This window comes from Anticarsia gemmatalis, chromosome 14 (assembly GCF_050436995.1).
Source record: "Anticarsia gemmatalis isolate Benzon Research Colony breed Stoneville strain chromosome 14, ilAntGemm2 primary, whole genome shotgun sequence".
Taxonomy (NCBI): domain Eukaryota; kingdom Metazoa; phylum Arthropoda; class Insecta; order Lepidoptera; family Erebidae; genus Anticarsia; species Anticarsia gemmatalis.
Window position 1 is genome coordinate 6,806,299 of NC_134758.1, and position 27,927 is coordinate 6,834,225.

The following is a 27,927-nucleotide window of genomic DNA, read 5'->3' on the forward strand; positions in this document are numbered from 1 at the left end:
TTAAGCGAAAGTTTCTTTATAACTTGTATTTTAGGATGTATGATAAAGAGTTTTTAAATGATTTTGCTAACACTCTAAAGGTAAAAACAGGATTTTCTGTTTTTTCGTTAAATCTATTAATTAAACTTGAATGTTGTTAATTTAGTGAAGCAGACCCTTAATTTGTTATTAAAGGCAACTATTTAGTTTCTTGTTGTACTTCGGAGTTGTTAAAAGCATTTATGTTTACAATACCCAAAGACCTGAAGTTAAACAGTGAGTCCAAACTATAACATAAATGTATTGTTAGTTACATGGTTATGTAAGTAACCGTAAACAAAATACTAGTTAGCTGAATACATATACATAAAACACATTAGGTTCGTTACATTCTAAACGATTGTTGAGTTTCATTGAAATAAAGATATGTTTTTGTTAAACAATATGAAGCACATCTTTGCAGCCAATTAATGTCACAAACAAACATTGAAATAAACTCGTCGTAAAAATAGACGCGAATGACGCAAAAAGCTTTTCACGGCGTAAATTCTCAGGTAGGTCAATTGATTTATAAAGACCGTAATGTAAGAACTTTTGATTGAGTTTCAACTCCCGCTGAAATAGTTTTCAAGTTGTGTTAGTTTTAATTAAGATGTATGGGCAACTGCGTATTTACGTTACAACTTGTAAGCACTTGGTGATGTACTGCGCTCTAAAAATGTGAAAAGATTTTCTGCGGCGATATATTCGAGACAAGTTCGACCATTAACAAGAGATGGCTAAATCCCCAGGCGATTTGTTCTTAAGGACTACTAAAACTTTGGAATGACCGTCTGACGCGTAAAACTAAATGTTTGGAGTGCGAACTAATTTATCAATATAAATAATAATAATTGTTTAATAGAGGGATTTGGAAGGGAGAGAGAAGAAGGGGGAGGCCTTTGCCCAGCAGTGGGGCACTCAAACCGGCTAGGAAAAGGAAATCTTGAACAATTTTGTAATATAAAACGCTCTGTAAGTTTAGCTATAGAGCGCCGTGGGAGAATATGGAGTATATAATAAAATACGTATTATATAAGATGCGACACTTGACAATAGTGAACTGAATTACAATACCCTGCAGACGGAGTACATGGTGTGCGCCTGCCTAAAACAAAAGCTACCACGAGCAAGCGACGCCGACGTAGTGGTTGTTATAATAACTATCAACATAATATGTACATATGTATAGAATTCAGTAACAAGGTTCGTCAGCTTGTAGACGTGTTCTATATCTTAAAGATAGTGAGATGTAACACAAGTGACGTAGTACAAGATACAAGTATTCACTATACATAATTATTGAATTATAAGTGTTACTATGGAAATGAAGATGCTGTGTTGAGTTATTCTGATTCTAATTGCGAATACCATTGCAATATAAGTTGTTTTGAAGTGATATTAATTTGTTTTCAAGCAATAAAAAAAATACAAGTAATAAAATTAAAAAATAAACTTATCGTGTAAAAAAGTAATACGTACAACTCGTTTGACTACGAGAAGTTCACTTGATCGGATATAATAACATTCATATTTTATAAGAGTTAATGGAATTAACGCTTCAGTACCTTAAGGATAAAATGTAGATTTTCTACAAGATTATTATAAGTTATTATTTTCAGCTTCAGCGGAGACGCTGTGCATCTGAGCGTTTTATGTTCTATCAATCGCTGCACGACAATTTGTCGAGGTACAAGTCGACATCGCGATAACTCAGTATAAGCTTTATGCCAAAGATCACAAGATATGTGTTGGGGTGTATGAAGTGAAATGTTTGTAGTTGATCCGGCGCCTTGAGATGGCAATATTCACGGTTCAGGGATTAGCTCGCACTTACATGTGGTCGTCGTCGTATTCGGAGAGCGAGCGGCGGACATATTCCAAGTTGTTCACGATCGTGCAAATCTCCTCCGTGGTTTTATTTTGACCTGAAATAAACACTTACATGAGACATAGAAACTATGACTCACATACAAGATAGTATACGCAATTAGGCTACCACACGATTAAGATAAGGGAAATAGTATCCTAATTAATTAATTTTGGCCCTGTTTCAGCCTATTCTGGCAGCAAATTAATTAATCTTAGGCACGTTACTGGCTGTTGTACCTACATAGTCTAAACAAAGATCAATTAGTCGCGATCTACCTAATTAAACAAAGCAGCTATGATGATATATTATGTCTGGAAAGCAGTTATCAATCTACTTACCTAACTGTCTGAAAAAAGATTTGTTTTGATATTCCTTCGCAATTTGTTGTTGTTCGCAAAGCTGTGTTGAATCACTGAACTCAATATACAATCTGTTAGAATTAACGTCAAGAATAATCCCCTGGCTTCATCATATTTTATGTGTGTTGTGTTTTTTATGACTATGAACACTATGATTCTTTGAATTTTTTTATACACCTAGAAATTAAAGTATATAAACAATAAATATTTCTAAACTGTTAAATCAATACGTGTTAAAAGAGTTATGAAATACTAATCTCTCATATGCTATATAGGTACTTTCCGCCATTTAGAACACAATTAAGCCGAGAGATAAGCTTAACAATGCTCGACTTTGAGTCGAGTGAGGTCATTCTTTGTAATACGAACAGTCGAAATGAATAAAATGAAGGTAGTATGAGATAAGTCAAACTATGTCATGATAAATATCTCTGCCATTCCGCAGCCATGAATACTGAAGTGTTCACAACGTCTCGGGAAACGTAAAAAGTAAACCTAGACGCGAATATATTTACAGAGACAAATTGTACATTTTATTTCACTTAGTTTGATGCAAAGTCACACAGACTTAATTATGAGGTTAATAAACGCTACGTTATTTAAGAATACACAAGTAGCTATACTTTAAAACCTTCGGCCAATGATACAAGCGCAGAACGATTTGCCTTTTTGCTACTTAAACATAATAGATATGTACTCATAATCTTAGATAATTATCAGAACATTCAATATGACTTCTAAATATTCAGCCATGTCACGCCTATCTAATTCACTAAACTTAGGTGAATTTAACCAATTCATTTATATGCTTTGGTTTATATTTCACTGTATTCAAATTATATCTCGGTAAAGTTAATTAAAAACATCTTGTTGTATTGGTCTATTAATACATCTATCGTGCGATAAACAGTCACCAAACCAAAAAATTATGCGCTCACTGAGGTCCATCGATCTACGGCGTAGCACTTAGCTACGACTGCTACGTATTAACGAAGATAAATTGTTCTATCTTTTAAGCGTTCATTTATAATGATAATGGCAGTTTACGTTTTATAAGATGGGAACAGTTGGTGAGTCTCCTCATTCGCCGTCAGGGGACGTTATAAAAATAATTTAGGATAGATACTGTTGCTTGTACTTTTCAGTTTAAACACTAGACAGAAAAGACGATGGGTTTACAGATTTTGAACCATTTTCTAGATAAAACACAACACAAATTACCCGAAAATGCGTTAAGAATAATAAGTAATTAAATACTTACCATGGTTGTCATAGTATCCTTGGTCGGCTAATGCTCCGTGCACGAGATCGGCGTAGTGCAGCGCGGTGGCACACGCGGCTTCCAGCAATCGCAGCCCGCCGCCGCCGCTCTCTTTACCGCGGGATTTCCGCTCCTCAGCGCCACCGATAGCGCGCCATACCAACCGCATGTGGTACAAGCTATTTAACATTTATAGCCAATTTAACTAACCTTAAAAGATGGTTCTGATGATTATGGTTAACTTGCTTTTTAACTTCGCTATAATATAGTAATAGTAATGAGTTTTTATCTATAAATAAATATTTATTTATTTTTAAACTTGATATATTTTTTTAAACTTTAAATTATAAAAAGCTGTATAAAGGCGGACTTTTCTGCCAGTCTACCTGGGGGCGATGCAGATAAAGGTGTTTAAAAGAGGAAGGAGAGTGAGTTGAGAAAGGGTGTACCTACAAATAAATAATAATAGATAATCCATTGATACCTTGTAGAACTATATTTAAAAATCATACCGGTAATGCCAAAACATTTTACTACTACTGTTAATTGAATGGTGCGTTATATAGTTTACGAACTATGAAACAGTGCTTGTTTAGTTACAGGAAAATTAAATCCTCACATAAAAAAATGTTTATTCCTGTTGTCAAACTGCGATTGTTTTTCTTTCACAAAACTATTGTGTATTTTATTTCACAGTTAATTCTGAACAATTTACGAAGCATCAAAGCGTTTGCGGACTGGCAAACATTGCTTGAAAACATTGAATGCTCACACAATTGCTCAGTTTTTTAAAGCTTTTATGAATTTAAAAGTAGCGCTTATCTATATCACAGATAGACAGAAAATTAAGTAAGATTATTTTTGTTTTGTCGAACCACGATATTTAAGTTTTCCGGTTTAAATTATATGAAAATATATGGAAATTTATTAACACGGGATGCAGCAGAGAAAGATACGTAGTTCTTAACTTAGTTAGCGTGATGGACCTCCGTCGGTGTGGTGACAGTAATAAGCGACTTTTTTTTGTAATATCAGGTCTGTATAATTTTTTGTAAGATACTCTTTGGAACTGCAATACTAGATCTTAAAAGATGTTCCATGAATGCTTGAAGTATACTAGTTATAGTAGGTACTTTACTATACAAAAAGTCTTATGCCTTAGTAAAATTGAATTTATTACGATGAACGATATGACTTGTAAACGAATTAAACATTTCAGAAAAGCTCTTCTCTGTGAGCTGTTAGCGAGATAGTAAATTTTAAATTACATTAAAGTAAAATAAAGTTTGAAAACTCCAACATACGGTCCAGCGCGTGTACAAAAAGGTTATTTAAAGAAGGGACAGGTCGGAATGTTAATTTTTAGCCAGATAAGACTGACAAAGTTAAATATGTTCCGGTAGAGCTGGTTCGAACCGTGGTGCTTTGTACTATAAGTTTTATATTCTAGTCAATTAGAACTTTACGCCTGCATTGGAAGTGTTAATTAAATAGGTTTTGTAAGCTCTTTTCTAATGTCGAGAGCAGAATACTTTTTCTTGGAATAAAGTTGGATAATAATTTTAATACTAAAATATTCAATCGATATCTTTCTTTAATTTAGAGATAATTAAGATTCTAAAATTGTTGGTTATTAAGATTCTAAAATAGCGGCTTACCACGGGTTAGTAAGTTATTAACGCAAAACCTTAACAAATTAAAAAAGCCTCCCAATTTCCTCGGTAATGAATTGGTGAAGACCACATAAAAATACGTCCAGTAGATATTGAGTGAGTTGGTCACTCACAGAGGTAAAAGGAATAGAACACATATCGGAAATCCAGAAAGAACAGTTTGAAATATGTAGCTTTTTTAAAATATTGTTAACCTTTATACACCCAATACAAAAACAATGTTACATCATTTTGGTTCAGTAGGTATATATGTATGCAGATCTAACACGTGAGCTTAAATGGAATGAATAACAAAAAGGAGCATAACATTCATACAAGTATTCATAGTATATGTGATAGTGAACTCACCAGGCGGCAGTGTCGACGGACGACGTGCTATGTTTCACGAGGTGCTCCCCCTCCACCGGCCGGTCTGCAAATAATATTCCCGTCACCAAAGCTAACAATATTGAGATAAACAACATTATATTCACACCCAAACATAATACCGACCTGAACCTATTCGTCCTACACGGAAAAAAATATTTCATATTCTCTTTTCCTTTATGCTCTGACGTAATAACATTTTATTCGACATTATCTGTCTGAATATCAAAAAGATGTTCGCAAATGTTTGCGTTACACAATACAAACAAATATTCAATTTAATGTGCACCGCGCACTCAGCCTGGAGGGCTTTTATGATCAAGTAATTACGAATCTTACGAATCCAATATCTCTCTTAAAGATCAATTAGAGATTCGTGAACGGTATTTAAATAATTGAATTTAGTTATTGAGACTGCCAGTGTTTAGTGTTTTTGCAGAGTGAAGATTTATTTTATCTTGTATTTATTGGTATTATTGTTTTCTTATAAAATATTTATCAAAACTTATTTGACGATTTAAATTCTAATATATTTTGAGCTGTGTAGAGATAGTACAGATTCTATATGATCTGTAAGTGTAATAACAGTTTACAAGCAGTCCTTTATTTGTCTCGGTCCAATAAAACGTTTCGTGTTACGGCACAGTTAGATTTCGATGTTTATCTAAATGGCCGTCCGCCCTAACGCGGGGTGTGAACCTTCGCCTTTTGCCCTCACAACAATTATGTTGCCTCTTTCCAAAATCACTTCTCTTTATTCCCCACTACGTTACAGTTTCTTTTGATGCCGCGGACAGGTTGCCCCCTTAGAGGTTTTCTAATAGATATCCACCAACATTCCTTGCACACCCATTTATTTCCGAAACGTTGAATCGCGAGCTTTGTTGGTGTCAAATTCCCTCGCTTTCTTGGTTTACGTGCGATACTTTAATTAGTTCATAATAAATGCTATTATGTTTCATTGTACGTGTAACACACTGCGATACATATCTCTATGTGTTTTACATTCATTTAACGTTTCGGTATCATGAGGCCAGTAACAAGAAAGTGCTTCCGGTAATTTTTATATAATACAGATTTATAGCAACACTTGTTGGATTTAATGTGACGTAACATACTCGGTTGGGCGCCGCTTGTCTTCCGTGGTTTTATGGGATTCATATAATAAATGTGTGTAGTAACATTTGGGGAATAGCAAAGTAACTGTGATGAGTTATTTCAGCAGCTTCAAACTTTGTATTAAATAGTACAAAATTCTTGACAAAGTAAGACATTTAAAACCTGTGTGAATATAATGTTCTCGCATAAAATAAGAGTCAGATGCTTACCAAGTCCAAAAGCGATGCGCACTCTTTGCAGCGCCATAGTTTTGGTGACGGCAAGCCACCGATCGATCAGAGGCTCGAACCAACTGCGACCACAACAAAATTAGCATACCGACGACGAGCTCTATCGCTATAATCAAACACCTTCACAGACACATTCGTAATTAGCACTTAGCAGGAATAACTATTGTACAAGTTATTGAATGATGATTATGTATATCGACATCTTATTCGCTACAACTCCCGCTTACCAACCTATTATAAATAGGATACAAATGTGCATTACAAAATTGTTATGACAAGGTCACCATTTTTCTAACGTAATGTTATTAAAAAACTAAAAATACACAGATTAGATTTCATTTGGCACAAGTCTAAAATGATGATAATAAATCGTAGGATTTTGCAAAACAAAAACTCACTATGTTTTTTGGGATTGACAGTGTAATCGCTACGGAACTACCAAATACACAAGAGCCAAAAATAACGACATATTGAAAAGAATATCGTGTAGCTTTTGGTTCTTTTATGTTCGCATATATTCGTGAGATCGAAATAAACCAAGTTGTTTTTGTTGCAATGAATATTTTACGCGACAGTGGGGTCAAAGTTTTCGTAAACATCCCTTCTGTCAATATGAATGTTATGATTTATTATGTGACTGTCTGTCTGCACCTGGTGGTCATCGAGGGTGCTTTTTTTGATGCAAGAGGATGAACATATTATAAAAAGACATCCTATGGGTAAGAAAGTTATATGTAGCATGTGTGGCCAAGATATCACACTTCTCATAGACACTTACTTATAGTGGGAGAAGAATCAATTTCTTTAGTTTATTAAACATTGTGAAAAACAGCAAAACTGTTGGTTCTGTAAGAAACGGTGCATTTTTCATGATTACCACAGTTTTTCTCAAAAAAACATGTCATAGCTATCCTCGTGTGAGGTTTTTTCTCACTTGGTTAGTTTTCATCCGGATTTTAATCAATCATCGTTAACTAGCGTGCACGGAAGCTAGATGAAAACGGGTTTGGACGTGCGATTTATTCAATGTGACAAGTGAATAGGTTTAGTGCAGAGAATCTGTCGTTCCAGTATGGTCAGTACGGATATATACATGACACTTTTTAAAGCTTTTGTCACATTTAGTACTTCTGTCTGTTAACTGTTACACTTTGTTAGCTCAACACTTTAACTTTTTATTTTATTGGCTCTTGTTAATCAATAGTTACCTTATACATAACTCCATAATATTTTGGTGACTTTTCAACGTAATAATATAGCGGATTGAAAATTGAAATATGTTCACGAAAGCTTTCAATTGGTCTTTAGTATAAATCACTGATTGTTGGCAGCTACTCGCATGTTCGTGAACGAGTGGCGGTGAGTTTCTTGCTAGCTCTTCTCATAAGACCCTGTCCCCTTTATGAGCTACTGGTAGATTCAGTTATTGTAACGATTATCATAAGAGTCAATATTTGACCTAAGTGAATAAATCATTTAATTTTGAAATGCAGAATTAATAACAAAATATCGTATGTATTACATGATTATAAGTCGTTGATAGTAACTCACTGATAAGCTTCAAGTAGCTGTGGCGGCGGGTCGTGCTGGACGTGAGGTCCGTGCGGGTGCGGGTGCGGCTGAGGCGCCAGCGCGGCCGCCGCGCACAGCTCGCGGACAGCTGACAACACCTCGAACGGAAGCGTCTTCGCGATCGTCATCATGCACACTGTTGACAAAAGCATATATTATGATTATACCCCGAATTAAGTACGATTTAAAAATCAAATGACGTAGCACATCAGTAGCGCAATTTTCTACAGTCTGTACTGACGAGTATCGAGAGTTAGACATTTAAAATGTACTGCCAAAATAGTTCATACGGAACGTGATAGAGGCGCTGATCAAATTTTCGTGCAATTTTTTTTTATAGCTGGCCGATTGTAGGTAGTCGATAGTGGTAGAGAATTGAGTCCCAGATTAATGTTTATTTCTAGTATTACCTTTGTTTCTACAGTTACAGTGTCCGTATTGCGATTTTCTACATTCAGTACTGTCGCGTAGCAGTGGGCGTTGATTAGTTTTTATATAAAAAATATAAATAGCTACTCGGTTCTCGATAGTCGGTAATGACAGTAAATATCACTTTTGTTCGTTGGTACTAGCTTGGGCAATCAGCAGCAAAACAATTTTAATAAACAACGTTGTTGAGTGTGAACTATTTTTCAATCGATACTTTAACTGCACACCTAAATAACTGAATAAAGAAAATAAATAAGTACTTAATTTAAATGATGATTTCTTTGTCTTAATACCGTACAACCCCTTTATATATCTTACTTAAAAACTAAGAGGGCTCGTACATTATAAAAGTCACGGTGAAAAGGTTTTTAATTAAACAATTGTGTGTAATATTTTTGGCAGACATTTCTGGAGAGCAGCACCCGTGTCATAACAGGGATAAAGTCGGACACCGGTCATGCAAGAAATAGAAAGCCCCTGAGAGTTAGATATACGAGTGGTCGGAAATGATAATGTACATGCTTTACGCATAGACAACCTTCTTAGTTCTCATACATATTTTGTTACTTACCGGGGCTGCCTTGCTCGTCGATTACATTTTCTTCGACTACGCCGCACCAACCTTCCATCAGCCAATGTGTCACGCACTGCATTACATCTTCAGAGACCTAACAAGAAAATTCCTTACATATCAACCCGCAATTGGCCAGCGTGGTGGACTCAAGGCCTAACCCCTTCTTCATTATGGGAGGAGACCCTTGCCCAGCAGTGGGACATTAATGGGTTAAATTAATTATTATTATTTTATTATCAATGAAGTAAGTCAAATAAGTTAAGTACCTTACGATATTAATGTAAAAGTAATTGTCGTTTGTATAGGACAATTCAGATAAAGAGATAATATGTTTATTAATATGTTATTATAGGTAAATGTGAAATCTATAAAAGGTAAATATGCAACATTATACCTCATATTATCCTCACAGCTTGCCAATTAATCGCTTTATTAAAGAGGGGGAAAGGTTATTTCCCTCCATTTACGTATCGGTAATTTTCAGTGGAAAAGTACCGGCATCCCGTAATTGAGACTTACTGATATTTTAATAAGTTATAATGGAATATTTTGTAACATATTATGCAGTAGGTGATGGGACATCGTGGACGAAGTACTTTAGTTTACTTTATTTGAATACTTGTAGATTGCTAGTAGAACTATATTTAACTTGTGTAGGTTATATATAAATTTTATTAATAACGTACTTATTCGTTATCGGTTAAGTTTAAAATAAATACCTACATGTCGAACATAATAATATGTCCACAATGTTTTGTTTTCATTTTATAATTAAAGTTAATATTTACATCAAAATTATAAACGTGAAATTATTTGCATCATTCACAAAGCATTCGTTACAATGCGTGCCAGTTTGGTATCAATAATAACCACAAAACCAATATTTATTTACTGTTGCGTCATCAGTGGACTGGATTCCATTGTTATTGAATTATTTAAGTGAAATTGAAAATAAATACATAGTTGCAATGGGAAAGTAGAAAGAGCGCGCGGCACGATACCGCTGGGTACTTCTTATTTATGCATCATGAGAAACAACATTTGCGGATTCTTAGTGAACAGTATCTTTAGAAAGATTTAAAGCGTGAATTCAATTTCTTACAAAAGTAGTCCAACCCTTTGGATTTTAATCAAAAAACACATACTATCGTTAAAACCTTACTGATAGCGCCAAATGATGAAAAACCTAGTGCACATTACGAACTTCTGATAAAGACCATGCATTTAGTTAAAAAGGAGAGCACGCGATAAAATCTTCATGAAACAATTGTCAATACTCAACCTAATTATAGTCCACTATAGGTTTAATTAGACAAGATTGACCTTAAGATCAAGATTGTTCTAGGAACATCGTATGTATCTAGTATTCACATACGTAATCAATGCTTGTACGTGTCGAACAATACGTCTGAGGAATTAGTCTGAAGACGGCCAAGAGCGTTTAGTGATGTTACTATTGTGCTCAAATTATATGATGATCGATGATAAGCTTATAATATAAAGTACAGGCTCTACAATTTTTTTAAGCATAACAGGCTACAGCTAAGATCAAAAATGTAATAATAAGTGGAAATAAAGGATGAAGAGCGGCATCACACATAATGGAATTTAGTCGCTTTTACTAAAAGAAAATCCCGTCCTATAGAGAATTATTTAATACGAGTGCGCCGGGCTCGCCCAACGAGACGTAACCAAATTTTCCACTTACCATTTTGTCTATTTGTGTGAAAACTACGCTGAAGTAGTGAACGTTGTTGGTCCTGCGACAGAAAGGTTATCGTTATTTCGTAGAACTTTATTCAATCGGAAAACATTATCACCATAAATCTCGAGAGAGTCGGAGACTTTCCGCGTACCGTTCCTTTCGCTTGATGAGCGCAAAGAATGTACGCACCGACTACAATAGACACCCTGGGGCTCAACGGCGATAAATAAATATTTACACATGTTTAACAATATTCTTTATTGATTCTCTTAACTCGGAATACGTACGATATTCAAAAGAAATTATATTCAATATGATGCTTTGTGAATCGAAGTGACTAACTAAGTTATTCTATCGATTTCTATGAGTAATTTACAACGTTGTAGTGCATAAGTATGGAGGTGGCCACTTATAACAATGGGAAATCTATTCAATTATCTTCTAAGTGTGTGTAAGGACTCTATTGTTGAAATGTTTCTGGTTATAATACAAAAGTTAGTGAATACTTTTATGGACAGTTGTGTGTATGTAATGTATATTCTAGTCATAATATATTCTAGTTACGTACGTCTCAAACAACGGATGGTAGTAGGTGAGTCCCTGCTGCAGGTCTATTTGGACCAGTGTGATCAGGTTGACGAGATCTTCCCCGCGTTCTGAGTCGGTGTCCTGCGCGCACAATGCTTCATACCACTCTGCTGTGCCTTTGCGTAGCGAGCTTACTATGTCGCTCCTAAACCATCAAATTTCATTGATTAGTAACAAAGTACATCTTTATAAATGTTATTAAATATTTCCTAATGTATAATTTTCTACACAGAATAATTCCCACAGAAATACTGCTTCCATTTGCAAGCCAATTATCAAGAAAATGCTGCGCAAGGTCCTCTCCCTTGCCCGACTCATTTGGCGAGGGCAAAAAGCTGACTTTAATCTCGTAAAAAATATTCCAAGAACTATGAAGTTTCACAGTGCACTTTTGGGTGTTCCGGAAAATTTCCATTTGTTAAATTAAGGAAATTTTTAAAGTACATTCCGCGTTCTGCTTTGTTAAATTATAATATTAAGGTATTCAGAAACATATTCCGTTTATAAAAGAGGCAGGTATGTTTTCATCGACAAAGAGCTTTTTGCATTTGAACTGAATGAATGTACCGACGGGTAAGCCTTTGGGTTAACACAATAGGCAGGCCGTGTTTGATCGACTTTATATTTGAACATCAAATGAATATCACCGCTGAATAGACTTTTAAAGTGGGCATATTGATGACCAATAGCTATGAAATGAATTCCTGCCTCTACGGACAGTACTCTGTTATACACACACACACTGCAGCGTGCTCCGAGTGGAAAATAATGTATGCGTATTAGACAAAAGTTTATTTATAATACTTCATTGAGATAAAGCAAAGTAGACGCTAAAGAGAGCTTTACTAAGATAATTTCATCATCGTTTACTTTTACCTAAGTACATTGAGTTCCACTTACCTGATCTCCTTGTTAAAGGGACAGCAACGCCAGAAAGCCTTCATTTGCGACAGATGATTTAAGCACCGCAGCAGATATTCCAATCTATCGACAATAATTCAGTTTGTAGTTGCCAATCCAATATAAATGGACATCATTGTGGCCATTGTAGAATTTCTATTAAATTCAGGATTAGTTTACTAATATTGTGGATTAGTTAATAGAACTTGTGTACGGTAGAATTAGTTTGTTAACTTCTATGGTAGTCAGCAAGTTTGTGGTGGTCAGGGAACAGTTATTCTAACAATTTGTTTGTTAAGGTATATTTAAGAAATAGTAAGTTCTTGATTCTTGTTTATTAAAGATATACATTACCTGAATCAGTTTAACAACAGATAGTACATAATTATTATGTTGAGGAAATATAATTTTACGGTACAACGTGTAATCAAGATTTCCTAACAAAAAGTCAAATATAAAACGAAATTACGTCACTGAATTTGAGAAAATACTTCGTGGGCGAGTTCCTTTGTGCTCGTATTATTATTGCACGAAATCTACAAAATCCCTCAATCAAACTCCGACAAGAGTCGGTTCTAAGTTCCAAGGGTATCTTGAACAATCTTACTTAGTGAAATTGTTTTAATAAAGCTAATTACATTACAAAGGTAATATTTTGCACAAAATATTTATATTCCTTACGTTACAAGAAACAAAGTTAGATGACAATGCGTGAATCAATAAGTGCGTACTTACTTAATATAGTAGAAAACAATTTTCTCCTTATCATCGTCTTTCCATTTCTAGGTAAGGCGACCGATACGTGAACATTACTTGTGCACATGATTACAAAGAATCCAAATCTGCCACTATCCACTGAATAGTCATTGGAAGAACATTAACGACTCAGTTGTTAAGAGTAAACTTACTTGTTTAGACTGTACTGATGAAGTACGGGGTACAGATCTCTATGGAGACGCAGCTGGTGCAGAGCTCGTTCCACAAATTCACAGAAACAATCAGCGAGCCAGCGCTCCTCGTCGCGGGAGGCGCCGGAGCCCGAGTCTCCACTGCCACTACTCGATATCGACTCGCACGCACTCCACGCGCGCTCCAGCTCTGTCAGCAGCTTGTACATGTACCTTTACAATACAAAATGTATTATTCAACACTTTGTTCTCGATACAGCTACTTAATTATCTTCTTATATATAAAATGTAACGCCAAATGTGTTGCTAAGCGTAAAACTCAAGAACGGCTCAACCAATTCCGCCGATTGCTTTTGTAAAATTTCCTTAAAGACACGGGTTCGGAAGGTTTTTACGAAGAAAAACAAAAACTTGCAAATAAAATCGTGAGCGAAGCTGCTGCGCGGGTCAGCTAGTTTTCAATAAATATGTTACTTTGGATCAAGTGGTGCATCACTGTTCAGTCTGCAGGCGGCTGCAAAACGTGCGATAGCGGCTTGCAGCGCACTCAGGTCGCCTTGTATAGCGTGCTGGTGCAGCAAGGTCTGCGCGGCCCCACACAGCTCGCCCTCGAACATGGCGCTGCACTCCCCCTCGGCGCTGGCGGCCGCCATGCCTGCGGTCTCAACCTCGTGAGCCAGCAACACGCCGAATAAACGCTCGTGCTGACGTACCTTTACAAAACAGACATTTGACTACTAACATTAATTCCAGCTTAATATCCGGATTAACGATATATGCTATGTTAAAAACTAAATAAAAAACATTTTTTTTTGTAATATTTTGTGAAAGTGCCAAGCTAAATTATTTTCGCCCTAATTTAATCAAGGGAAATCCCATATAGAAAATCAGTGCGTTTTAAATCGAGATATGTAAGTAAATAACTAGTTTACCATATATTGCAAATGGTTATCTTTTCACTGTTATTTAATTTAATTTATGTTTATTTCAACAAGAACAGCCGTCACACAGGTGCTTCAAAACAGGTAAAAGTTTTAGCAACTAAGCTGAGAGCTCAGCGCTCGATTCCCCTTTACTTTCTCAAAGGGCGGCTTATAAGACCCTTTTAATTTACAAGAGATTTCTTAGGATATATCTCAAAACCAAAATAATGAAATGGGCATGTGAAAACTTTTGGAGCGTAAAAAAGCCAGTCCTACTGAGTCACACTGGAAAAAGCACCTATGAGGAATAAATTGGATTTATCGTGTAATCGCAATTTTGCTTCAGTCGCTCGCTTACTTGATTATGGGGGGCTAAAAGAGAGATTCAGACACTGAATACTTTGAATACGTTATTGAGAAACTGGGGAAGCCTTCCTTGGCGGCGAGGCGTTCTTATGAGTTAACTTATAAAAACTGGTGGCAACGAATAATCAGAGACTGTACCTACATAATGTTATTTGATATATCACAAATATATTTATTCGAAATTTATATTCTTAAATTAAACAATATTTTCGGTAACTATTGCAGTAGCGGAAAATTCAACTCGATGGTTAATCTCGATAAAATTATAAATAAAAATGACGCATGAATTCTTAGCTATTAATAAGTTGACATTGTTGCTGATAAATCTATATCGGCTGTGGGTTGTTAAGCAAATAAAGGAGGCAATAGGATCCAAAATAAGAATATGGGCGGGCGATGAAGCGTGGTCGACACGCGGCCCGTCCCTAACGATAGCGCTATATTTGCTACTACACAAAGCTACTCTGTAACTCTGTACAGCTATATTGGCTAATGGTTCGATGCAAAAAGTCAATAAATGAGTTCACGGTGCACTGCCCCGCGGATTACCAATATTGGAACGTAATCCTACAATGATTGTTACAGCTATTTTCTTTAGCTTTATTAGACAATTTATTAAACCGTTCCGTTAAGCTCTCCCTTAGATGTTGAGAAAATGGCGTTATTAATATCAGAGGAGCTCAAGTATAAAATTAGACTAAACGAAGCAAGCAGAAAATCACGACGCTGAATTGTACTATTCCACTCGGACGGAAAAGTGCTTTGGTTTTCGATTTCACGTCTGTTTGCCTTTACGCATAGAGCACAATAGTCTACTAAATACGAGTTTTGTGTAATCTTCTTGCTGATGATAGTTTTTATTTGTATTTCTAAGACATTTTGTACACTCCTTAAAAAAAAACATTCAGTATAATTACTAGTTCACTGTCTGTTTTAGAGAAAACAGTGATCTCAATTTAAAGATTACGCTAAAAGTACAATCATCGTCGCCATTTTAATCAATAAGTACTTAGTTCTGTAGTGAATATTTTCATAAAACTTACCTGCTGCCAGTTGTCGTCGTCATGTCGGCCCGCCTCCCTGGCGGAAAGCCACAGCCTGAGGCGTATACGGCCCTGCACCGATGAGCGCTGCGACCGAGCTTCAAGCTTGTACCACGCTTCGACACCGGTCGAAGGGATCTCACGGAGTGGGATGTTCACACAACCTAAACATATAAACATATTTTTTTTATTATTTGTTAATTTAGGTGAAATTATAATCTACAAGAATATTTACAAATTACTATTATATAAACATAATTTAAGTCCAACTCTATCTTAACCGGAAATTCGACAGAGATATAAAAATAAAAACGGGTTTACGGCATTGATATTTTAAACTGTAAATACAATTTCATCAGTATCTCAAACGTTATTTAACACGAATATATTATATTTTTTTCTGTAACTATTCCTGTATCAAAAGTCAGCGAAATCTCGAAAAAGTTCGAACTGTTTTGCTCTTATTTCTACAGGAGTGTCACAGGCATAGTATAATAATTGCTGAAATCAACAGACTCTCGCAATGCACAAAGCTCCGTAAGCCGATTACGTTGACAAAATAAATGGAAATTAAATTGCTGCATTAATTCCATAAAGCTTATTTCCGATGCTATTTTAACCCTTTAATGGTCAGGATGTATCAACTCAGTGATATGATTAAATTACAGAAATATTTATTTTGGCTATATGTGTCTCATATTTATATTAGGTCGGGGAAAAAGTCTTTTCGCATTATAGTATGTATGAACTTATAATGAAATCTCTTGGCTTCAAGAATCACAAATGAGTACACGGTTCATTAGGTTTCTTTCAGTGAGCTCGTGAGGTACCCAAATATCGAGCTTGTTTGTGTAGAGAAAAGATTTTATTACAAGTTCATACATACTATAATGCGAAAAGACTTTTTCCCCGACCTAACAGTATCATTGTATATACCTTTTCTTTTAAGGTCACGCGTCATTTAAGGCGATAAAACCCTACAAAATGTATGTTTAGATAAGTTCTCTTAATGTTTACAAATATATTTAATGTATAAAAATTTACGTACTTTTTCAGGTACTGACTACATTTAAAAATGGGCGCAATTATTTACTCAAACAATTCCCACCACAATGCAAGTTTTGATTTCAATAGGAAAAAACTCTCTCAAAGGTGAATACTCTCTCAAACTGCCGTTATTTCGAACTGCCAACATTTCATGTTTATTTTTCATGTAAAACCCAGAAAGTTCAAACAGAAATGCATATTTTGTTTTAAATTTCACAGAATAAACAAACCTTTATGTTTGCGGATGACAGGTATGTGTTTGTGCTTACCAATATGTAGGTATTTATTATGATGACTATCCTACTAATATTATAAATGCGAAAGTTTGTGAGAATGTATGTATGTATGTATGCATGCATGTTTGTTACTCTTTCACGCAAATACTACTGATCCGATTACGATGAAATTTGGTATGTAGGTAGCTGAAGACCTAGAATAACACATAGGCTACTTTTTATCCCGGAGTTTCTGAGGGATCGGGATTTACACGGGAAGGGTTTCCACGGGGACGAAGTCACGGGTGGCCTCTAGTATTTATTATATTAACATAAGCTAAAACCAAGGCCGCAATAAACCCGATGTCACTGTCTAATTATCTCATCGTACGTAATCATTAGGTTACTTGTCAATTAGTACTAATTTGTTGCCTTCATCCATCAAATAGTTCGATCCATTAGGTGATAATATTAATAAATTACCAAATTATACACTTTGTAAGTCAATATTCAATCATCATCTATGTTCATTGAAATGTGAAAATCGATAATACCTACTATACTATATATATTTTTGACAGGTTTCAAGGGATGATAAAGGTTTTCAAATAGTTTTTGAAAGTATATTAAGTTTATCTTCTCGAAGGCTAACCTAATGAACTATTAAGGCTTTACCCAACATTGACCACAGCAGGCACAAAAAACGACTAAATATTTTATTCCTGTCTTGCTAAATTGAGTACATACATAGATGTGTGTGCATATCCCATCCAGTTCTCGAGCTATCTTAAAAATAAACACTTTCTGAGCTTAACGTAGTCGGTACAAAGTAAACTCAGGTGTGTGATGAGTTCAGATCGCGTGTCGGGAGGCGCACCGCCCGCGGGAATACTTTGCAAGTCGTTCGTCGTAGGCAAAACAAATAACGCCCTTATTTGTAGAGCCATTTGTTCTTCACTAGATTTAATTCTTACTATATTCTTACTATCCATATCCATACTAATGTTATAAATGCGAAAATAACTCTGTCTGTATGTCTGTCTGCTACTCGTTCACGCCTAAACTACTGAACCAATTTGCATGAATTTTGGTATGGAGATATTTTGATACCCGAGAAAGGACATAGGCTACTTTTTACCCCGGGAAAATGACGCATAATGGGAAAATTAAGCTGGCGGACGGAGTCGCGGGTAAAAGCTAGTAATATTATAAATGCGAAAGTAACCTCTGTCTGTTACTCATCACGCCTACACTACTGAACAAATTTGCATGAATTTTGGTATGGAGATATTTTGATACCCGAGAAAGGACATAGGCTACTTTTTTACCCCGGGAAAATGACGCATTTCCATGGGAAAATTCAGGTGGCGGACGAAGTCGCGGGTAAAAGCTAGTTCTCTATACATACTAGGATGGTTAGGTGTAGTGCATCAGTCATAGAAATCACTATGACTGATTTTCTAGAAGACTAGCTGACCCGCGCAATTTCGCTTGCGTCACATAAGAGAGAAAGGGTCATAATTTTCACCGTTTTTGTAACATTTTTTACTGTTACTCTGCTCCTATTGGTCGAAGCGTGATGATAGTCTATAGCCTTCCTCGATAAATGAGCTATGTAACACTGAAAGAATTTTCCGGAAATCGGACCAGTAGTTCCTGAGATTAGCGCGTTCAAACAAACAAACAAACAAACTCTTCAGCTTTATAGTATTAGTATAGATTAAAGTCTTCCGGTCAATCTGAGAATCGATTTATCTCCACAATTCTTGCTTCCTAATGTTTATAACGGTGAGGCCTCTGGGTTTATGCCGTCTCTGAGGCACAGAGGGATCAAAAGTCGTAACTTTTTATAATTGGGCACAGTGGCCCCTCTGAAATATAAGATTTGCTAAAAGTTGATGGTGTACTCGTCTTTTTTATGTTCCTTAATATGAACGTAAAGAAATATTTTATTCTATTTTAAAAGTTGTTTATAATTTTTTCTTTGTTAATTATATGTTACTAGTAATTGATGAAATTAATATAATTAGTTTATAATATAGAAAACAACGTCATTATACCATAATTTAATTAATTTGTTGTAAATAAGGTAAATCCAACGTTTTGCGGTGTACCTACTAATTGAAGTACGTTTTACCTTCATAAACATTATCAAAAACCTATTTACGCTATTAAACGATACAATACATATTTAAAACGTTAATTGTAGCTGTGGCATGTACTATTTATGTTGTGCTTTTAGTATGTTTTATTAGTTTAAAGTATAAGCTCAATTCAGTCGGTATTGTCGAGTATCGAAAGTTTGACATTTAGAATATACTATCAAAACAGTTACTACGACGCCCGTCAGAGGCGCTGATTAGATTTTCTTACAAAATTTCTCGATGACAAGCCGGTTGTCGTCAGTCGAAAGTAGTAGAGAATTGAGATACTGTCGCACAAAGTTATAATATAGAAAATTTACATCATATTTGTGTCTGTTAAAATCGTGGTAGATTAAGGCTCGACGCCATTAGGCAAAAGGCTCACGTGTGGTCAGCCCAGCCTTACTTTAAGCCATCGGAAGGGCCTTGGTAGTGTGTTTTGCTCTTTCACTAGCGGTATACGTACTACATTACAAAACTTGACAATAGATAAATAGTTTGATAAGATAGATAATAAGTAGGTATAAGTAAATGCACCCTTAAAATTTGCAACACCCAAAACGGGTAACTGTTGAAACTATTATTATATTGTAACAACTTATGTACACAGTTTTTATGATGCAATAAATTTATGTCTAAGTCTATGTCTAAAGTTTCTCATATCATTTCATTTATCAGTAACGAAAGTTATTAATCACTTGTTTAATGCGGAATAGCCAATGAAGCATCTGTTTCGAATTTGATATAGATACCTCTTAGATATTGCAGTATATGTATGTATGTGACATTTCTGAAATAATTTAGATGCAAATACTGCCTAGTAGATATGCTAATGTATGAAATGGTAGCAATCTATTCTTCTATGGCGGCGCAAATTTATTCAAAGTTAGTTAGTTCCTTTTATTCCAGTAAATTCGAACTTGAAGCAGAGGGAACCTATATTGATTTTTCCCAGGACGCTACATTTATTGCATTTTCTAAATAGCTAGATGCATTTTAGTTTTGCGTGACGTACTTACGGTACATTAGGCAAATAGAATAGAAGATTTAAATATTTCGGTTGGCACAAATCTTTTCCCCTTTATTTTGCCATTATTTTTTTTTTGTAATAAATAAAACTTGAGAAATTGGATTGGAAAAACTTACCGAGAAAGTCGTCCTGGCTGCCTTGACGTGCACTTTGGCAGACTTGCTTGAAGAAACGGCCGAGGCCGCGAACTCCACGGACTTCGTTCAGTCGAGACACAGCATCGAGCACTGAGCTCTCGTCGTCGTGGTCCCAGATGTCCAGGTGCAGTACATCCGATGAAATATCATCGATATCACTAAGGACACAAAAACAATATTTGAGTCAACCTAGTGTCAAAGTTGTTCAAGCCGCCCGAAGGCCTTTGATGTGGCTTAACGACTGTTATCTTAATTGACAACAACCGGGACTTTTTACGTGCCCTCCGAAGCACGGAGTCGTCCAGTTCAAATACCAGTATGCGGTCACCCATCTATGGATTGACCGCGCCAAGGGTTTGCTTTACCCACAGATCGTTTACCGACAGGTGAGCGCAACTGGTTATGGGCGCATCAAAAAAAAAAGATTATTTTCTCCCTATACGTATGAGTCTTTTACGGATTAAACCTAACTTCTACTTACAATTTAAAAGTTTCGTTCCACTTAGGTGATAGCGTATGTGGTCTGACACTAGTGGCACGTATGTAGCGGGCCGGTAGACGCCCAAGCGAATCGCGTTGTTGGCGACCATCTCGGCGCTTGAAGCTCAGCCTGAAGCCGTGCTTACGACCTTCGTCTTCAGACGAGCGCGGTGAAGCAGGGAGCGATGCTGGCTGGATACCCAACATGCAATAAGGATCGCTGAACCCTGAAAACAATATAACTATTAGCCTATGAAGTTTTATCTAATATATTATGCTTCTTCTTTTGTAATCATTTCTGTTGATTCGAAACAATCGACAAATACCAGGTTTCTTTTCAGCAGGCAGCTATTGTGTACCCACTTCTACAAAATTGAACCACAATACGGCACAATTTCTAGTATTCCACTCGCAGCATTGAAAATACTTTCAAAAGTTCCCTTTACGGTTTCTTTCCCAACTCTTCAATTACTTAGTTCGACGACCCTGTATACATTCCTGCAAAAGCTTCGAATTTCCAGGAGAACAAGTATGCAGATTGCATTTCCCGTCATTCCTTAGAAGTTACGAAGTCTTAGAAGGAAGTTTCCACTTACTTGCTTGCTTTTTGAATACATACCGAAATAGTTAGATTCAGTATATAATACACAAAGTATATAGGTATTTTGGCATGATTAAAAAGTCTATTTATGTTTCAAAATACGTTTTCCTTTGTCGACAAGTAACTATTTTTATTTTGGGATACCGTGCTACATACTTATTCCTTAAGAAAATCGTTCGAAATCACGTTCCCCTGCAGAACTAAACATAAATAAAACGGCTTAATCTTTATCAAGTTTCATATTTATAAGCAAGTTTTTCTAAGCATACCTCAAAATAGTGCGTAGGTATATTTTATATCGCCTATATTTTTTTAAACATTGTTCAAGAAACAGCATGGGTATCTTACAATAATAAAATAACAAAAGACCGGCGATATGAGGGAGGCTTGTAAAACTGTGGCCCAATTCCACAACAAATGTAATATAGAAATAACTGAGCTGCTCCCCACAGCCATAACATATTTTAGAGGCTGTATTCTTTAACTGTCTGAATATTTGATAGAAACAAAGAGTTAGATTAAATTTGAATAAGCCGTCCTTTAGTAATGTTACGAATTTTACCACATCATTCGATATGTACACGGTTTACGAAACTCTGAGAAGCGTAATTGAATACCTTTCAACTTTTACTAGGCGTTTGCAAACCTGTCGAAACAAAGTTTCGCTTCAATACAAATTTCATTCTAACTTTCAGTAGTAACACCGTTTATTCTACGGGAAATACTGGCTTTTAGGAATACATTATTTCTAGCAGCTTTTAAAAAGGGTTTTAAAGCATTTTTGCATACTGTGCCGCCCCTTGACGTTATTTTAAGAGGTATTCTCGACACTTAGTCCACGATCGCAGTGTATCTCGCCGGCTGCCCGTAATTCGCTTTAACAAGTGTAGCTGTCAGTGAGCGAGCTTTATAATATGCGCTAGTTATATTTTTAGGTGCATAAACCTACTAAAAACCATATTTTTCTGTTATCTATACTATACTATAATATTATAAATACTATATAATATTATAAAGCTGAGGAGTTTGTTTGTTTGTTTGTTTGATTGATTGTTTGTTTGTTTGTTTGAACGCGCTAATCTCGGGAACTACTGGTCCGATTTTAAAAATTCTTTCAGTGTTAGATAGCCTATTAATCGAGGAAGGCTATAGGCTATATATCATCACGCTACAACCAATAGGAGCAGAGTACCAGTGAAAAATGATACAAAAACGGGGAAAATTATGATTCTCTTATGTGACGCAAGCGAAGTTGCGCGGGTCAGCTAGTATTTAATAATAGTACTCGACTAGTTTTAAATAGTTTAATGTTGTAAAAAAGAGAAAAAAAAAACAAAATAATTAATTACCTCAACCCCTAACAATATACGAATTATATAGGTCACATAAGATCTCTACAAGTTTATATGAGCAAAAGCTAAGTGAAAATGTAACAATATTTTAGGATACATTATGTGTGCTTTTATTAGGATAAATGATCAAAATGTCAGTTCAGGTAACTCAACCGAGAGAAAAGAAAAATTTATTCAAGGCGACACTCATCATTTATGAATATGATTTAAGGGCACATAAAGGGAGGACGTGTGAGCAACAAGCGAGTTCTATTAAGCGTAGGTTTACTTTCGTCGCCGCACCATACGACATATCACGACACAAACTTTTTCCAAATATGTTCTTAGGACTGTCAACTGAAAGCATTACTTCCTTTCGTGTACAAGCTTATTTTATTTATATTTTCGTTACATAACATTCACTTACCTCCTAAATCTCCTTATATCGGCTTTTCTTCAATATTCTTCTATTCGAAGGTGATAAAGTTGAGGTAATATTATTTTTAAAGTAAAGAGCAGAGTGCGTACTATACTACAATTCTTACATCATTGCCTTTATCTTATTCCACGCTAGGTGGAGCCAATAAGATTAGTACCTATTGTCTTGTCACACATCCATACCCGACATCAAATCTGCGTACACCATATATTTCAGCTATTTGATATCTTTCACCAACAAATACCTATCTTTCATCGATTATCTCTACCCATATGGCCGTTTACATAATCATACTAGACATTTATTACTCATCTCGTTTGTGACTTTATTTCGTTCTGTTATATCCGAAATTAGTTAATAAGTTTTGCTGTGCAAGCAATACATAATTATTATAAAAGCATCACCGCCACGCGGCCAGTAGTCAGTTGTTGTTAGCAGTTAGCATCACTCAGTAATTCCATTAACATCTCCCGGGTGCAACGGTTTGAGTTCGTGTAGTAGTGTAATTTTGGGTCTCTTAATAAATATATTTCGGGTTTTAATAAATAGTTTTTTTTAAAAACTCGCTAAGGACTTCGCGCAAAACATTTGGTGTCAGAAGTGGGATGCTGTTGGCTTTCTGGACCCGTGTTCAGACCACAGCATTCGGACAGTTCTTAGTGAGTGTGTACTAGCAGCGCAAGGTCGACGGTAAGCCTCCGCTCTTGCAGCGTGAGCCCGCATCACGTCAGATCGACGATAAGTCTTCGCCCCACGCAGCGTGAGCCCGCATCAGACACGCAAGTACACCCCTTAGCCGACTGTCAGCCTCCGCTTTGTAGCGTGAGCCAGCGCTAGCCCGTCAACCAAATTCTAGTCTTGACCTTGACTAGACTGCAGCCGACCTTCAGCCTCCGCTAGTAAGCGTGAGCCGGCGCCGCAGCAATCGAGACCTTGAACCCTGACCTGAATTACCTACGTCTTCAATCTGAAATTTTTATACTCAAATTCTACTGAGCCTATAAAACCCTCTGGGTGTAGAGCAGCTCCGTGTTGTCAACGTCTTCAACTGTTGCCAGTTCCCATGATGCAGCTAACTCACCTGATCCTCTTCGCCTTCATCTGGAACACGAAATCATCATCAACGTAAGTCTTAACTTTCTGTGTTGTGTGTGCAGTGAAATTTTGTGATAAAAGTATTCGAAATAATTTGTGCATCGTTCTGCAACCCTGAAAAGAAAATCTTATTATAAGACTTTATTTTAAATTAGCCGTGTAACAACAAATAATCTGTATATCTAAATCTTATAATCTAATTATTATATTAGAAATCAATTTATATCTACTAAATCCCAAGGTTATCTAAACATATACCTATTAATTATTATTGTTGATTATCAATGACGGATTCCGAACTTTCAGTAAAATCTGAAAAGGAAAATAAAAATCCTACAAAAATGTCCAATGCTATAACTCTTAATTTCCTTACCAAATTTATTAAACCATATGATGGTAAAAGGGAAACGCTCCCCGCTTTTCTTACAAACTGTGACAATGCCATTTCACTTGCCTCCGTTGAACAACAAACTATCTTATGTAAATTTATTATTTCCCAATTGGAAGGTAAGGCACAAGTAGCATGTTCTTTAAAAACTTTTAGTAAGTGGTCAGAACTCAAGGATTTCTTAAAACAGAACTTTAGTGAGAAGAAACATTCATCACATCTTTTGTCCGACTTACAAAATTGCAAACAAAACTTGCCGTCGGAGACAGTCACGCAATTTTCCTTGAGAATAGAATCATGTCTTACGCGGTTGTTAGCAGATGTGCATTTCTCATGTGATAAAAAGGACGAATTAGTCGGTAGAGTCGCCGGTATTGAAGATTTAGCACTCAATACCTTCCTTATGGGTCTAAATCCGAGTTTTTCGCATATAGTTCGATGTCGTAACCCTAAAACACTAAACGAGGCGGTCACACATGCTATCGAAGAAGAAAAATTATTTAACGCTACCAAACTCTCTTCTAAATCACCGAAGACATGTTCGACTTGTAACAAACAAGGTCACTTGTCTTCAGAATGCTATCGAAATAAGAACAAAAATGTAAAATCTTATAATACAAATTTTTCTAATTCAAATCTTTCAAATCAAAATCGTTTTCCCATGCAAATTCAATCGTCACAAATTCCTAATAATTTCCCACGTAAAAGTTGCGCATATTGCAAAAGACCCGGTCATTTGATAACCGAGTGTCGCAAGCGGCAGTACAATAATCAACACCGTAATAATACTCATGCACAGAGTAGTGATGTACATAGAGGCAACGCAAATGTAAATTTTTGCCATACGAATGATACGGCCATGAACCATTCAAGCGTTAATGAAACATTAATTCCCGAACCTTTAAACTAAATCGGATTCCGAATGCGTGTCGATCGGAATCCATAGGATTCAAAAATGACACAATTATTTCTAAATCTTATACAAAATCATATGATAATCCTAAATCTTTTACTAAATCGTATGATAATCCTAAATCTTATACTAAATCGTATGATAATCCTAAATCTTATACTAAATCGTATGATAATCCTAAATCTTATACAAAATCATATGATAATCCTAAATCTTATACTAAATCGTATGATAATCCTAAATCTTATACAAAATCATATGATAATCCTAAATCTTTTACTAAATCGTATGATAATCCTAAATCTTATACTAAATCGTATGATAATCCTAAATCTTATACTAAATCGTATGATAATCCTAAATCTTATACAAAATCATATGATAATCCTAAATCTTATACTAAATCTTATAATGATACTAAATCTTATACTACATCTTATGATTATCTTAAATCCTATACTAAATCTTACGATAATTCTAAATCTTATGATAATACTAAATCTTATGATAAATCTAAATCTTATAATAACTCTCTTAAGTACTACACAAACGACTTACCTTGTAAGGAAAATGATGATAATTCAGCAGGCAAACTTACCTCTTTTCCGTCGGATGATTTGTCCCAGTCCTTAAAATGTCCCAAATCTTATCAAAATAATATACCAGTTTACGAAACGAGTTCGTTTAATAAAAAGGTAACACTTCCGCATGTTTTCTTATTAACTAAGCATACTAACCGGTCACTCGTTCTACTAATCGACACCGGATCTAGCGTTTCTTTAGTAAAAGAAGAAAGTCTTTATCAAAAACCTAATCTATCTCCAGAAATAGTGAGACTTAAAGGAATCAATGATAGCGGTACATATTGCCAAACATTAGGTACTTTTCAAATGCAATTCTATTTATCTTCAGACGTGTTTTCTTATAAGTTTCATGTTGTTAATAATGTTCATCTTGAATATGATGGCATAATCGGTACTGATTGTCTAGGTTATCTTAAAGCTGTCATAGATTATGATAAGCAATGTTTAATAATGCAAAATCATACTTTACCTTTACGTTTCAAACTGCCAATTTATAAAATCCCTGCTCGTTCCGAAGCTGTAATCGAATGTGGAGTGTCAAACAGTGCAGATGAGTTACCTCTTCTTAAAGAAGCCTTAGTTCTTGATCATAAAATATCTGAAGGAGTATATGTCGCGAATTGTGTTGTCACCTTAAAGCCAAATCGTAGAGTAAATGTTTCAATTCTAAATACAACTGAATCTGAAATTGAAGTTAATAATTATTCCGTTAATCTCACACCTGTGGATAATAGCCTCACAGAGTGTCTGCCAATTTCAAATACCGAAACTGTAAATAAAACTTCTCCTTCTCTTACTGATAGACAAAATCTAGTTCTAAATCAAATACGAACCTCTCACTTAAATCCTGAAGAAAAAGCAGCTTTGTTAGACTGTTGTTCTCAATTCACAGATATTTTCCATCTCGAAGGTGAACCCCTCACCTATACAAGCACTATCGATCATTCTATAAATACGGGAAATGCCGCTCCAATTCACGTAAAATCTTACCGCTTCCCGGAATGCCACAAGGAAGAAGTGGACAATCAAATAACTAAAATGCTGAAACAAAATATCATACGCCCCTCTCAATCACCATGGAGTGCCCCTGTATGGGTGGTCCCAAAGAAGGCAGATGCCTCAGGTAAACGTAAATGGCGTATCGTCATAGATTATCGTCGTCTTAATGATGTCACGGTGTCCGAAATTTATCCTATACCTCTGATAACAGATATTCTTGACCAATTAGGGCATTCTAAATATTTTACAACCTTAGACCTTGTAAGTGGATTTCACCAAATTTTATTAAATCCTGCTGACGCAGCAAAAACAGGATTCACAATTGTTGGCACAAATGAAACATCTGGTCACTATGAGTTCAACAGAATGCCTTTTGGGCTTAAAAATGCCCCTAGCACCTTTCAGCGTCTTATGAATACAGTACTATCTGGTCTTCAAGGATTACACTGTTACGTCTACTTAGATGATTGCATTTTGTACTCTCCAGATCTTCCTAGTCACCTCGATAAGCTAAAATTTGTCCTTGAAAGATTTCGGCAACATAATTTAAAACTACAACCAGACAAGTGCGAGTTCTTACGCCGAGAAGTGACTTATCTCGGTCACGTAATCACTGA

At 35.7% G+C, this 27,927-nt stretch overlaps 1 protein-coding gene and 1 long non-coding RNA gene across 3 annotated transcripts in view; both read right to left on the reverse strand.

Moving 5' to 3' along the window:
* The window catches only part of unc-13-4A (BAI1 associated protein 3), a 66,418-nt gene that overhangs the window by 5,874 nt on the left and 32,617 nt on the right, over window positions 1-27,927 (reverse strand). Inside the window, exons 6-19 of the mRNA XM_076123003.1 lie at window positions 20,962-21,187; window positions 20,460-20,638; window positions 15,908-16,071; window positions 14,050-14,288; window positions 13,576-13,788; window positions 12,668-12,751; window positions 11,748-11,912; window positions 11,183-11,234; window positions 9,472-9,568; window positions 8,451-8,607; window positions 6,879-6,961; window positions 5,533-5,596; window positions 3,512-3,690; window positions 1,856-1,946 (exon numbers count right to left, since the gene is read on the reverse strand). Of these exons, the coding sequence (XP_075979118.1) occupies window positions 1,856-1,946; window positions 3,512-3,690; window positions 5,533-5,596; window positions 6,879-6,961; window positions 8,451-8,607; window positions 9,472-9,568; window positions 11,183-11,234; window positions 11,748-11,912; window positions 12,668-12,751; window positions 13,576-13,788; window positions 14,050-14,288; window positions 15,908-16,071; window positions 20,460-20,638; window positions 20,962-21,187 (1,993 nt within the window). The remainder of the gene's footprint in view (window positions 1-1,855; window positions 1,947-3,511; window positions 3,691-5,532; window positions 5,597-6,878; window positions 6,962-8,450; window positions 8,608-9,471; window positions 9,569-11,182; window positions 11,235-11,747; window positions 11,913-12,667; window positions 12,752-13,575; window positions 13,789-14,049; window positions 14,289-15,907; window positions 16,072-20,459; window positions 20,639-20,961; window positions 21,188-27,927) is intronic.
* Window positions 24,310-27,229, reverse strand: LOC142978399 (uncharacterized). Of its 2 annotated transcripts, none has more exons than XR_012959755.1 (3): window positions 27,145-27,229; window positions 26,781-26,943; window positions 24,310-24,432 (listed from the first exon to the last, which is right to left on the reverse strand). It is a non-coding gene; the product is annotated as an uncharacterized LOC142978399 (long non-coding RNA). The 2 variants fall into 2 exon arrangements; XR_012959754.1 differs by having other exon boundaries at window positions 26,781-26,993; window positions 27,145-27,211.